This window comes from Tympanuchus pallidicinctus, unplaced genomic scaffold (assembly GCF_026119805.1).
Source record: "Tympanuchus pallidicinctus isolate F22 unplaced genomic scaffold, pur_lepc_1.0 scaffold3, whole genome shotgun sequence".
In the NCBI taxonomy this organism is placed as follows: Eukaryota; Metazoa; Chordata; class Aves; order Galliformes; family Phasianidae; genus Tympanuchus; species Tympanuchus pallidicinctus.
In genome coordinates, this window is record NW_026294747.1 from 89,726,379 (window position 1) to 89,741,069 (window position 14,691).

The window sequence follows — 14,691 nt, forward strand, 5'->3', positions numbered from 1 at the left end:
ACAATTTTAGAAGATGTCTTAAAGCTTTCTGTCAGTATGTCTGATATTCTTACTTGTGCAGTTGTTATTTTACCTTCAAATTACAGCAAAAATAAGATCTGTTTAGAGTCATGATTTGTCATTCTAACTGGAATTAGTCATTGGTCATCAAGACACTAATCAAATTACCTGTTTCTAAAGAATTAATTCAATTTTACTAATATGTATGAGTAGTTGCTAACTCCACCAAACTCCTCAACGAATTCAGAAACTTTGTGAGTTGGCTTCACCCTATGCATCATCAGCACTCTGCTGCTGTCAGTGCAGAAGGACATGTTGCTGAGGATGCCCACCCTGCTTAGAATCACAAAACAATAGAGTACCCCCAGCTGGAAGGGACTCACTAGGATTGCTGAATCCAACTCCTGGCTCCACACAGCACCACCTTAAACTCAAACCATATTTCTGAGAGCACTGACCAAACGTTTCTCGAACTCTGCCTTGTCTCAGAGCTCCATTGTGTGAGGGGTTAGCTCGCTGTAAGGTGCCCATTTCTCTTTAAGGACTCAAGGACTGGGCAAGTTTAAAGAGACCCCAAAATCAGGCACCTTGGACAGATGGGTCCGTCAGCTTCGTCCTGTGAGAAGCTGTCGTGTGCCGTTCAGCAGGGGGCAACCACCGCGGGTCAGAGCAGGATCTCATGACACTGGTGGGCTGTTTGCTGTGGTGTGTTGTTCAGGCACAGAAACATAACACAGTAAGATTTAGGATGGTATCTCAAAAGGCAGCCATGGGTATGCAGGGCCATCCCGGCAGTGAGTGCACAGTGACAGTTTCATTGCTGCCAGTTCCCTGGGCAGGTAACCCTCGAGGTGTATTTATTTAGTGGGGGCAACGACTGAGCCTGGGGCACTGATTTGGCATTTCTGGATGCCGCAAACCTTCTTCCACGCTTCCTTGGCACGGGGTCGGGCAGCATCCCGCTAAGCAGATCCAGGCTGGGATCCCCCCGATGCCACAGGGGCGGGGTACGCTTCCTCCCGCCCCGGTTCCCCCTTCCCTGCCGCTCTCGGACAGCCACGTCGGGGACCCCCGGGGCCGGAGGGTACCCCGGAGCGGGATTTGCTCCCCTGCCGGTTCTCGTGATGCGGGGGACGGCGGCGGCGCCCGGCCCCGCCCGGTGCCCCTCCCGGGGCAGGGCGCAGGCGGAGGTTTGGCAGGGGGGGCCGGGGCTGACGAGGCGTGATCGCCCAAGGCCCCTCCTGCCTGCCGGGGAAGCCTTAAAACACCCCGGCGAGGCTCGGAGTCCCACACTCGGGAGCCCCGACCCACGGGCAAGAAGAGCCAAGCCTCGCCCAGAGCCGCTTCGCTGCAACCGCCGCCGTGAGTACCGCGACGGGGTGGGCGCGGGCACGGGGGTCGCGGGGCTGCGCGCCGGGGGTCGGCCGCGCTGCTCTGCCGTCGAGGCGGGCGCTGACGGCCGCTCTCCCCCGCTCGCCGTCCAGATGCAGGGCACCGTGAGGCTGTGGGTGTCGGTGCTGACTTTCGCCCTGTCGCTGCTGGTCTGCCTGGGGACGCTGGCAGAAGCGTACCCCTCCAAACCGGACAGCCCCGGCGAGGACGCTCCCGCAGAGGACATGGCCAGATACTACTCGGCTCTGAGGCACTACATCAACCTCATCACCAGGCAGAGGTAGGCGGCGGGCCCGGCAGCGTCCCCCTCCCCGCTCGCTGTGCTGCCCTTCTCCTGGGGCGTGGCGGGAGGGAGGGGAGTGAGATGCCCCTCGCGGCTGGAGGTCTCACCTGAGTTCCTTCAGGAAAACCCGGCGGGGTTTAGGATGTGGTGCCCGCGCTCCTTGGGTGCGGAGGTGGATTTCCACCTGCCTCGACGCTGCATCCTCTCCTTCAGCCCTTTCTGGCACCTGGCACACACGGGCTGGTGGGCAGGAGTGTGGTCACGGGGCAGTGGGCATGGGGAGAGTCCCCCTCAAAATCGAGAGAAAATGTAACTAACCCTGGGGAGGATGAGGCAGGGCAGTAGGAGCTGTTTCACTCTTCTGTCGCTGCCACTGACTAGTGAAGGTTTCACTGGGAAAAAGTGCTCTGCGCTGAGAAGTTGTAGGAGTTGAAGCACTTTGTCAGCTACTTAATAGAGCAGTGAATGCCCCAAACCCCAGTGGTCTGACAAAAACTCTCTCAAGACTATAAATGAGAACTTGAGCCCAAGCTGAAAGAGAAGAGTGTGACCTAAAGCTGCCTTGCCCCATGCTGGTGTTCTGACGGTCACTGTGCTGCTTAAAGGGGTGCTGAAGGCTCAGGCTGAGAAAAGTTAACATTGTGCTATAAAATTATGTTCTTTGGAACATCTGTCCAATTCAGACTGATTAATAGAAGCATTCCCTGAGGTCCCTAAACTGTGCGTGACACAAGACCTTTGATATTTGTTTATTATCAAAACCAGATGAGAGATCTATAATAAGGCTTGCATTTGTCCCTGTAGAAGTCTGAAGAGTTAAATCAGAGGGGAGGTTATGGTGTAGCTGAGAGCTTTCCCAGCAAACCCATGACATTGTCTGTCTGTGCGCTAATACCAGAACAGAGATGAGGAGGCTGATAACATTATGGTTCTTCAGTCCTGGACTTTTAAAGCAATATTCACAGCTGTTTGTGTGTGCAGTGTGTTTCTGTGCGCTGCTCTGTGCTCTTGTAACTTTTTGTCAGATGACTGCTAAAATAATCTGTTCCTGCTGCTGCCCCTTTCTCTTGCATGCACTGGGATCTCTAGGCTGGTTTCATGTCTCCACCTTTTTTTGATTCTGTTTCTGATTTAAAAGGTACAAGGCTGAACAACCCCGTCCTTTTATATTCATCCTCCAGTATAGAAATGTAGAAGCGTAGAATCATACTATGACTTAGGGCAGAGGGGACGTAAAAGATTTAGCTCCAACCTCCTGCCATGAGCAGGGCTGCCAACCACTAGATCAAGTGCTTCTTTAACTTTGCCTGGCTTTCTTTGCTTATGACTTGGCTGCAAGTACACAGCTCAAAGACTGAGACTGCTTTCACTTGTATTTAGGCTCTGAAGTGAACAGAATAGTTACTGCTGGTGATAGACAAAACAATTCAGAATTTCAGTTTTCTCATTCAGGTTCCATCAATCCAGGATTGACCTGGATTTAAAAGAAAACCGACAGATAAAGTCACAACAACAACTTGATTTTAAAGCTATCTAGAAAGCTTGGAAACAAACAATCCGACAGCCAGAACTGTGCTCTTTCTGTTCTGTGGTGAATTAGCAGCAGAGAAATAAGGTGACAGAGCTCCTGCTTCAGCAGTGACAGTCACTTGCAAAATGAACTGCTTATAAATAAATGTCTTTAGAAGCATTCTGATGTAAACATGTGCATCACTTGGTCTGTTACAGCAGAGGTGCTTAGAGCTGTCTCTTACTGCAGTGTTTGGCTCTGCCCTGGGTGCTTGTTCAGCCAGCCCTGCTGTGGGGAGGTGGCAGCGCCCAGGCTCACCCCATGTGAGCAGGCCGCTGGGGCTGGGCCAGGTCCACAGCCTGCTTGCCGCGGGATGGGCAGCAAGGATTGTGATCAGTGCTTTTTTTGTCTCTTCAGTTTATCTGTCTACTCTTGTTTGACGTTTATGTGTCATGGACAACCTTCTGGCTTAGCCTTCTGCTTCTGGCATTTGAGTGTCATTCTCTGTGAGTGACCAAGATCCACGGGATCTTCACCCCTGCTTCTGTGAAGCTTCTTCCAATCCCTCCTTCTCTTCTTGACTTTTGCCCTTGTCTGCATGGCTGCTTTGCTCCCTCTCTCCTTTAGGGTTCCTCTCCTTCACATCCCATCTCATTTGTCTTTAGTCATAGCATACATAGCTTTGTACTCCTGTGAGGTGATCTGAGGGAAATAGATACCTGTTGCACTCCTGGCCTGCTTCAGACTCCTCATTTCAGATGAAATCCATTGTTTACAAGGTTCCAGATCTTCACTGATGATGAAGAGAACCTAAGATGACCAGCACAGCTGCAGACTCCTGCACTGCAGACGTCCACGTGTCTTTGCATTAATCCCACTTCTGTCCTCCAAAATGTCCCATGTCCTTGCATCGTGCCCCTGTGCTGCACTGTTTGAGAGCTTTCTTCAGAGCCCTGCTTTCTTTGAATCTTTTCTCCTGCTGCTTGGTGCTACATGCGCACACTGTAACCAACAGGCCCTCTTCCTTTCATGTTTTCCAAACACCAAAAAAAGGCCTGGATGTCTGTGTTTGTGTTGTCTCAGAGCTGTGCATCAAAGACACAGAGCAAGCACGAAGCAGCTGAAAGAAGAGAGAACGTCTGCACTGAGGCCTTGCTTTCACAACTGCTCATGACCTCTTTGCATTACGGCTGTACCATGGTTGTTTCCCAGCAGCAAAATTATGGGGTAGACTGGAAGCTTTGGCACCTGAAGTAGGAAGAACAGCTGCTCCTTGGTCACACCAGTTGGTGCATCCAAGGAACACCTGCTGTGCAGCTTTGCTGTTTCAGGACAAGGTGGGGCTGTCCTGTATAGGTAGCAGCACTGGTCTTGCCATGCTGGAGGGACTCATATAATGTGTGTGTCTCCAAGAGTCTTCTTCACTGTTTGAGCAAATCTCTGATTACTGAAGGTTGCTACCTATTGCTCAGAGAAAACTTTACAAGAGGTTAGTGAGACTTTTTGCCCAAACGTGAGCTGCTGGAGCAAGCTGTTGGATTTGTTAAATAAATTTCTTAAAAAACAATGGCAAATTAGATTACCCCTCAGTTGAAGCCATGGTCATATCCTTATTAATTGGAGTAGGGAACAGGAAAGAAATCCCTTTATGGTGATAGAGTGCATGGCTTTTTATTCAGCACCACGCTTGATTGCATTACTGTAATAGCATTTAACCTTTCAGTCAGTATAGGTTGAGAAATTTGTTTTAAAAATCTGAATTTGATACTTTGTCTTTCTGGACCAAATATGATGGTCTAAAATGATTAAGGTGAGGCAGTAATACAAAGAGAAATAAAATGATAAAGTGAGAAATGTGTCCAGTTTTCAGGAAAATCAGACATCAATTGATAAAACTTGCCCTCCTCCCCAAAATTAATTAAGCCATTGGAGAAGTATCTTGACAGCAAGGGATAAAATGTAAGTCTTTGATGGCACCTTTGACTTCTCTGGAGCTAGAATTTCACTCAAGTGATGTTCACAAAGCTATTATCTGTTAACATACTTTGTGATTCAGACTAATTACATACACAAGTTACAAACCACGATCTTAATTCCTTCCAACCAAGGGAGTGTTTGGTTACAGTTATCACTGGTAATCTAATGAGTTCTTATGGTAAGTGTCTCTCAAGCTGGCTGTTTGGTGTTGCTTCTGTTTTCTGAGAAAAAGAGAGTAAATTCTTTCCTAGAATGAGGAATTGCTGTAATTGAACTGTTGAACAAACTGTTGGTAAAATATCCCTGATTTTAAAAAAAGAAACAACAAACAGACAACCATTGTGTAAGTATAAGACAGAAGTAGCAGACGATATTCAACCAAAGAACTCTGATTCTGATGGCTGTTCTCTCTTCCGTAGCCACGCAGTTCAGGAGTGGTTATTGCCTTGGGGCAGCTTAGTTTTTATGACCGAGTCTGGTACGTAGTGGGTACCTCCAAATGTGCTAGCTAGCTTTTAAAAATCTCGGCCAGTTCTTCAGACACAATGGCACGCATGAATTTTGTGTGCTGTTCATATAATAGATAAATTTGACTCTACATTCATGTGATTTCTAATGAAGGATACAACAGTATGTAAAAGAATGAGAAAATTAATGAGATGTTGGAACTGGGTTTGTGGGCAAGAATGACATGCTCAGAGGTCTTGCCATGCACTGCTTCCTCTTTCATGCTCAGATCAGTAAGGATCAAGGTCCTCAAATATTCAGGAACATCCATCAAATTGAGAAACATAGAATTGCTCAATATTATCAGGTAACAATTGTCAAAAATATATATTAAAAGAAATACTGAAGAACATTTTCTAACATGAGTAGATCAATTTAATTAAAATACTTGCTGCAAAGTTGTTTTTATATCAGCTGTATTTAGGGTTTTTTTTCTGCCTAATAGTTCTCTGCTTAATCTTCATTATTAAATATCAAGATAAATAAAAATATACTTTTTTTCTTTTTTCTTAGGTACGGAAAGAGATCGAGCCCAGAGACACTGATCTCAGACCTCTTGTTGAGGGAAAGCACAGAAAACATTCCTAGATCCCGGTATGTTTGAGGAAGTTTTATAGAGGCTTTCATTTCTAACTTAGATTTAACAGTCCTATTTGTTATCATTAACCATGTTCCACAGGGAGAAAATACATGCCACCAACTGCTGGATAAACATATCCTTACACACATTTTCAACTTCTTTGTTAAGAACCAGAATCATCCTATCAATGCAAGAAATGCTTTCCCAGGTACAATATAGTCCAAGCTCCTTGTTTCCTGATTTTCAGAGCAGGCAGAACCTGCTGGCTGAAGGAGGGGAAGCATTCTGTAAGTCTTGCCCTTTACTGGACTGTATTGCACAGAATCGTGCACTGATGGCCGATGATGATTCACTTACACATTGGATCCCCAAAGATGGCATATTTTTATTTATTTCCTACTCCACAAGTTGCCATTTTTCCCCTCTAAAGAAGTGTGACGAGTGATAAATGTGCAGATATGTTTATTTACAAATGCATAGCTATGAGTGTTCTTTAAAATACAGTATTTCACACTTGTTTTGTACCTAATGTTTCATAAAGTGGGGGAAAAAAGGCCTTTGTATTTCCTCTTGCACTTGGTTTGGAAGAACAGTGGTGTTTTGAACAGCACTGAATTTCAAATGTATAATGTATAATTAAGTAATGACACTGAAATTGCAATGTAAGATACTGTAGTGGTGACCACAATTTATGCAGCTGTGAAAATTTTCCCTTACTCTGCCTATGCTGAAAAAGTAAATACAGGGGGTTTTATTTTTATTTTCTTGTAAAAGAAAACATTCAGTCACAAAAAGTCACGAATAAGCTCAGTTTAGGACTTTGCTGAAAGTATGAAGCTTGCTGCTAACACTGCTGCAGGAATAAATGTTTTGTGCAGCACCCATCTTAGGAGTCTCCAAGCTCTGCACTTCCATCCATTGTGCAAAAGCTCAATTAAACTAGTGAAATAATTAACTGTAATAGTTTGTAGCACTGGACTTTGGGGATGATGATGTCACCAAGAGGTGACCAAAACTTTGCTGTCAGCAGTGTCCATCAGCTTTGCGGATCCATGTGTAGGAAGAATGTTGACTTAAGGCTTGATGACTAACCACAGCTGTTGGGAAATGGTTCTATCTGCATATGCTTATGTAAAAAACTGCATGGAGTACATTGAAATGCTTGAGACTATTTTGTGTTTTGTAATGAGGAGGCAGAATCCTCACGTAATGGGAAATTTCCGCTGCCATGAATTTGAGGCAACACAGAGGGTAGTACAAAGTCTAATACTCTCTGTAATCTTCCCCCCTTTACAACAAAATTTTATGGTTGTTATTGTTTCAATAATGCTACTTATAACACGCCAGGGAGCTAAAACTCATGAGCGAAATAACAAACAAGTCTGCATTTAAGATCAGGAATTGATGAGAAACAGATTTTTATCTCATACCCCCCTGTAACAGCACTTTAAACTGAGAAAAAAAAACATGTTTGTCATTCGTTGATGACAATTATGTGAGTACTGGGAACAATGATGTTTAGTTTCCTATGGATATGTTTTCTAGGATAAAACACAGTATGGATTCTTCACCCCATTCCAGCTTCTACCCCCATGTGAAGATATAATCATGTCTTCTTTCTATCCAGCCCTGAGTTTGATGACACATCAGGAGCTGACTCTCTCCAAGACATCAGTACCTTTCTCTGACTTAGTGGAAATTTTCCAGGCGGTTTGAGAACTCATAGTGAAAGTAGGGGAGCCCCACAGGTTGGCCACATGTTTGATGTACAGTGTGTCTGTATAAGCATTCCTCCTAGAGAAAACTAAGCGAAATGAATTAAAGGCAGGCTGGTATTATTCTAAACTTTAATGATATTCTAAAACATCCTATATCTTAGATGAAGCTGAACACTGAGGTATTAAGAAACAGCTTAACTGTGTTCAGCATGTCTGGCTGAATTCAGCACTTCACTTTCGCTGACTAAAATATCGTATGTCAGAGCATCCAAAAAATGTTTAAAGATTTTCTTACAGAAATCAAGTAAAAGTTAGGAAGTTACAGAAGAATTGAAAAAAGGAGGTGCTTTGACCTGAGTAAATCTAAGTTCTTATAACAAAAAAGTGAGATGTTGTTTTTCTGATCTAGTGGATCCTGTGGAGTTACGACTCAGTAACAGTATGCATTCTGCTTCTGTGAAACTCAAGTATTTCATGTGAAGGAGCTGTTGAGTTCCTTGTGTAGTCAACAGGAGAGGTGGATCTCTCTCATATGAGCCACTCCATCCTCAAATGTGCAGGCTTAACTACCCTCTCAGGGTGTTGGTGTCTCTCCAGTGACTGTAGAGCAGATTAGATGGTTAGGTAAGACTAGCCACCCAATATTTAGATGGCAGAAACGATGGCAAATCTATTTCCGTGTATCTCTCTCCATGTTCAGTGGTAACTTGTTGAATATCTTTCTGTGTAGCCAGGATAAGCAGAGAATGACTAGATCAAATCCTGCTCTCAGAACTGCTTTCAACATGTATTTCAAATGTTTGATACTAAGGAGTGGAATACAGTGATAACATATTGGATGGTTACTTCAGTTTTGTTTGAAGATGCTGATAGCATGATGTGGCTTTGGCACCATTCTCTTTGGAAACTGTTTACTCCTGATTAAAAGCTAAAAAGCTCTCTTAAAATATTTCAATATAGTATACAAGACTTTTGATCATCCAAGGTTCATCTGTTTTGATGGGAGTCTTGTGCTGCAAATGTGGATATGTATTCCTTATTGGTGGTATTATTAAAATGAAAATTTTTGAGTAGTTGTAACTCTGAATTTCCCAGAAAGGACTTTAAAATGTGTTTAATAGGTTTCTATTCATAATATGTTTCAGGTTTGAAGACCCTTCGATGTGGTGATGGGATTTGCAGCACACCATCCAAATTTTTCCTAGTTTTCAATTCATACTTCACTCCTCTGAAGCAAATCATAGCATCATTCCCAGTGCATGCAGCCATTGTACCGAACTCTGTAGAGTTTTTCCTTCATCATATTTGTATATACTTTTATTTAAATAAATTATTTGTGCATTCCAAAATACAACATACTAAATGAAAACAAGCAATGTTGTCATTGGTATAGCAAAGAATTGTTTTGAACTATTGAAACTGAATTATAACCTCCCTACAGTCTAAAGTGGTATGGACAACAATAGCATCACGGTTGTTACAGTAATTAGTGTGCAAAGACACCATTTATGGTGGCATCAGACTGCACTTAACTGCTTGATTTACCCCAAATTGTTTAAAATAATTTATTATGTGCCAAATAATTTAGGAAAATAATATCCTGAGCAATTTTTCATTGTCACCATACTGAAAACTTAGTATTGACACTGACAAAAATATTATTTCAAAAATGCTACTCGTTTTAATATAAGCAATGAAGTGCTGGCTTAATTCTTCTCACTTCTCAAAACTGGTTTGAAGCTTGGGTGTAAGCTTGAATTAGGAATTTTACAGGAAACAGATGCAGTATCTTTGTTTTGGCAATATGCAGAGCAGCAGAAAGCAAGATTTAAAGTAACTCATAAATCAGGGCAATTCTACAGCCATACTGCCTGAGTTGATCGGCACGCTGCTCCATCAAAGGAATACTCTTGTAAATCACGTGCCTTTGGCTACCTGCACTCTGAGCACCACTCTCATGTGGAGTCTTTCACATTTTTGTTTCCACGAGAAAGTTCCTGGAGCAGGGACAAGGGGAGCTGTGTTTAGGTTTTCATTTTGATGAATTTCATCATTAATCCAGTGAGGAGTTACTTAGACACAAGGACTTTTTAGGAAACCCTCACTGTTTTTATTCAAGTAACATGATGTGATGGCAGCACATGATTTTAATTCACACAAACTCATCTTGCAGTGTGGTTGTATGCAATGTGACACAAATGTTGGTTCTTCATTCCTGCTTCAGGAACAAATTCTTATCTTCAGACACCTGGACTGGACATTGTATAATAAAGCACATAAAAAGTTCCAAATTGGAAAGGAGTCAGCATGAAGATTTAGTACATTTACATCTCATTCCTGCTGTATAAAAGTTTTCATGTGGCTGTTACCTCCAGGAAAGATGCATCAGTGCAAATCAGTTCCAGATGCCTAGAAATGCTGCATTCACTAAGTGTTACCACATTCCATGATTTTGCCCCCTATTTTGAGAATGCTTTCTTCAGTACAGCATAAAATATTTTTCATTTTTATTAAACATCTACTTGGCACTTAAATAGATAAATTTTGCTTTCAGCCTCAATGCTCTCATTTACAAGCTTGCTGATGGGTTTCACAGTTAAATTGTAAGGGGGAAGAACAGTCCCAAGCACTAAGGGGCATGGTTTAGTGATGGGACTCAGCAGATCAGGTTGAAGGTTGGACTTAATCCTGAAAGTCTTTTCCAACGTAGATGATTCTATGATTCAGTGATAAAATATCTAGGGGCAGTACGAAGCTACGAATGCAGTGACAGTGTTCAGAGGGACTCCAAAGTGGCCGTTGGAATCTTACTGGTACTTATTGGAACTACAGGAGTCTATCAGCTGCAGGCCAGGGCCTACTGAGTGAGATTCCACCATACAGTGCTGGTTTGAATAATTGTTAAAAAGAAAATTGAATTTTAGTGAAGTATCTGCTACGTATTATCTCTAATTCCTGGTAATTCCTAGTGACTATACATTTATATTAATGACTGTGCTAATGATAAAATCTGTAGATGATACAACAAACTCATGTTGCTTAGCACTACCGTTGCAAACATGCCTTAGTGGAGAAGGAGAGAGTGAGATGAGATTTAGTGCATGCTAATTGGGTATTCTGAGCAGTTCCACTCAGTTACCTGGATTTTTCTTGAACTTAAAGAACACCCATCTGCATAGAAAAGCTAGAAAACTCAAAAAAAGAAAAAAAAAAAAAAGAAAAAAAAGGCAGGCTTATTATTAATGAACTGTAAAAGACAGAAGCAAGGCACAGCAGTCATGCATCTATCCACACAATACTACAATTTTTTCTCTAAAACTTTCCTGTCCTGGCAGACCTCACAGAGAAGGCTTTGGACTTACTTTCTCCATGTACTTCAAATACAACTTTTGACAAGCAGAGCCATTTTTATTGACTGAAAATACTGGATCAGCTCCCCAAATTGCAGAGTAGGCTTAGAAAAATGATTTGTGAAACGAAGATAAATGCTGGATTTGTTTGGCTTGGTTTCTTGGTTTCTGTGTTTTGGCTTCATGGTTAACCTTTTCATCTTCGTTTCCCTTTAATCATGTGAAAAAAGAGCCATGTTTCTAAAACAAAGGCTGAAATTTATCTCAAACTCTTAGGAAGTGCCAGGAGGAAAAAAGCAAAAGGGAGAACCATCAAAGGTGATGGCTCACCTTTTGTTTATTTGTTGAGGATTTGAAATCATGAGTAATGCACATAGATAGGTGTAAAACATTTAAAAGGCAGTCCACCTTTGCCTTTGGCAATCTCTGTAATACACATCCCTGACTTATGCCCAATTTTATTTTAAGACATTCGGAGATCTAGATGATCCCATTAAACCATGCATCTTCTCTAGGAGAGGAAATTCTTTCTCTTTCCATCCCTAGAATCAGAGAATCATTAAGGTTGGAAAGACCACTAAGATCAAATAGTCCAACCATCAACCCATGCCTGTTACAGCTCTACACCATGTCCCTCAGTGTCACATCTATGTAGTTCTCAAACAACTCCAAGGACGGTGACTCCACCACCTCCCCAGGCAGCCTGTTTCAACGTATCACCACTCATTCTGAGAATAATTTTTTCTTAATATCCAACTTGAATTTCCTTTGGCACAATTGATGGCCACTACTTCTTGTCCTATTGCTAGTTCATCATAATGCTTTCAGCTCTGAGAGTCTTCTGTGCCACCTGTCAAGCCGAACTTCTCACTTGTCATCCAGGAGGTGGAAACCCCATTCTGGGGGTAGGCAGGGGGGGCAGGGATTGTCCCTTCTCCCAGACTATCCCAAGCAGGGTTTAGGGAGCAAAAGACAACACCGCCACAGGCTGCACCACCATGGGGAATCCCAGTGGTGCTGGTGGTGTAAGGCTGGGGGAAGTGCAAAGAGGAAGCACTGCTTTGGCAGCTGAGGTAGGAGTGACCCTGATGGGTATCTTGACCTCAAATTAGACCTTGGACAAACATTTGGAAGCAAAATTCTAAAAAAGGACAGAATTTATTGTGATAGCATCTGTCTTTTGATGTTTTCTTAGACAGGTTGTGGAAAGCCTAGGTCAGAAAATGGAGAAAAATGGAGGAACAACAGAATGCCACAGATGAGCAGCTGTGGCTTTGTAATGCCCATCTTGGGAACACACCTTGTTTACATTTCCAGAACAAACTGTTACAGGAAGTGGGTGCTCCATGCTCCATTCTGAACAGGTGCTTTACAACCCGTTCCCTTAACAAGAATATAACAACACTAAGTTAAAAACACACAACCAGAAACTCCCTACTAAAAACGAATTACTTTTGGAAAGGCTTTTCAAGAGTCAAGGAAAAGATCATTTGGAAGTATTTCCTAGAACATCTTTTCTTTCATTAATATGTGAAATCAGAAGCATTTTGGTTAACTTCAAGGCTCATAATATTCTTTTCTGAGAGAGAAAGGTGACAATATGCTTGTTCCCACCCTGCTCATCTGAACTATTTTACAAACTTGCAGCAGTTGAACTTAGTAGCTGAACACTGATACTGTTCCGGTGATATTCAGCACGGTATTTCAATGAATATTTTCCAAAACTTAATTTTGCAGCTTATTTCTTTTGGTCATAGAATCTAAATGTGCCTTCAGAGCTGCACGGTATTAGTCCAGGAATAAGAGCAGGTGAATTTACATGGGATTGCCCCTGTTTATACAGCTCTGAAAATATATATATACAGCTCTGAAAAACAGCAGTCATGAGTGTAAAAATTTACCCCTTACAGGAAACATGATTTAGCAAAAAATGAGTGGTTTGTGTCAATCTGTGCTGCTAAAACAGATGGATCGCAAAATCAAATGAAATTTATGCTAGCTGTACAATAGCTGGGAACCAAACAGATATGTGTGAACTAAACGGGTGGACAGTGACAAAGGAAAACGGGTTTCCATGTGGATTTCAGTAAAATATAAAAACCAACTGCATAATCTATGACTTGGGGCCAGCTTATCAGCCTGGGATACTTCTCGGAGAGCCCCGGGGTTATAAGCCAGTGCCTGCCCTCCAGCCCATGATTCACAATTCCTGAGTTATCACAGAATTTGGAATTCTGTCAGGTCTGGCTGTTTAACTTCAACATTTGATAGTGGTTTCCCATTAATGAATGATCAGAGTAATTTGACACACACAGCAGTGCAAACTAAAGAAGCCTCCTGCTTCACTGTGGTGGATTTGTAACCTATGTGAGCAATTGCACCTGAGCGGAAATTGTCCAACTAAGGCAGAACAGGGTATTTTATTGTCTGTCAGTAGTGTTATTGGTCATTTATTTATCTGTATTATGGCAAAAACAGGGACTCCAGAAATGGGGCTTATTGGTAGAACTATAGTGAAAAAAAAGTCCTACTCTGGAGAGATAATTCATCCAAATGCAAAGAAAGAATGAGGAAACTCAAGCTAAGAATTAAATATCGTGGAAGATATAGTGGTTCTACTTTTAGAGTCGCTGATTACATCAATTAACAGTCTGCTAACAAACACGTAGCCTGATGTTATCTTGATTTGAGTTTGTATGTAGGTTTGCTGAGTTCTTCTTAATCCAAGCAATGTTTTTCCCTCATGAACGGCTCTTTGCAAGCCAGAATGAAGGTACAGGAAATTCTGTGTTAAGTAGGTGAGTGACTTTTTAAGGGATCTTTTGTATTTCTCTTTCAAAAATGTTCCGGGTCCCATTTTTGAGCTTCTCTGCCTTTAAAGAATACCTTTTTTTTGTTCCTATGCTTGATTTGGTTTCCCTTACAGGGAAGAAAAGGATTGCCATTCAATGTTATTTTACATTTATGATGCAAACTGTTCATTATTGACAAGGATGATTTTCTAGAATTTATCCATTCATTCACTCTACGATGTAGAAGACAACTATTGTTGTTGCAGTATTGTTTCCAGTGAAACCAGCTGGAAAAGCAGCCTATAATAAAACCTATTCCATCAGCAATAGCACAAAACAATAGTCCAGTTAATAGTCCAAAGGCTTGGGCACATCTTGATACGATCAGCTCTTTCTAAGCAGGAAGAGGTCCAAATTAAATAATGAGGTCAATCAAAAACATTTTAATGCATCTGTATTTGAAACATTTTAGCTTCTACTTTGGTTCTTTGCTGCAAATCAGCAGTCAGGAATGTCAGAAAATGACTGACTTGGGATGTGAAGCTTTGCATTAGTGCATCATGGCCTTAGTGTAAATCTGCT

The 14,691-nt window shown here is 42.3% G+C and overlaps 1 protein-coding gene across 1 annotated transcript; it reads left to right on the forward strand.

Annotated features, from left to right (window-relative positions):
* The first annotated feature begins 1,150 nt into the window (after positions 1-1,150).
* NPY (neuropeptide Y) lies at positions 1,151-9,552 on the forward strand. The gene is made up of 4 exons (XM_052693597.1): positions 1,151-1,362; positions 1,485-1,672; positions 6,183-6,263; positions 9,113-9,552. Exons 2-4 carry the CDS (start codon positions 1,485-1,487, stop codon positions 9,135-9,137), a joined length of 294 nt encoding a protein of 97 aa, XP_052549557.1. The 5' UTR covers positions 1,151-1,362; the 3' UTR covers positions 9,138-9,552.
* The last annotated feature ends 5,139 nt before the right edge of the window (positions 9,553-14,691 follow it).

Coding starts and splice junctions, on each gene's coding strand:
- NPY (XM_052693597.1), top strand. CDS start 1,485: ATGCAGGGCACCGTGAGGCTGTGGGTGTCGGTGCTGACTTTCGCCCTG. Junction 1,673..6,182: donor AACCTCATCACCAGGCAGAG/GTAGGCGGCGGG, acceptor CTTTTTTCTTAG/GTACGGAAAGAGATCGAGCC. Junction 6,264..9,112: donor GAAAACATTCCTAGATCCCG/GTATGTTTGAGG, acceptor AATATGTTTCAG/GTTTGAAGACCCTTCGATGT.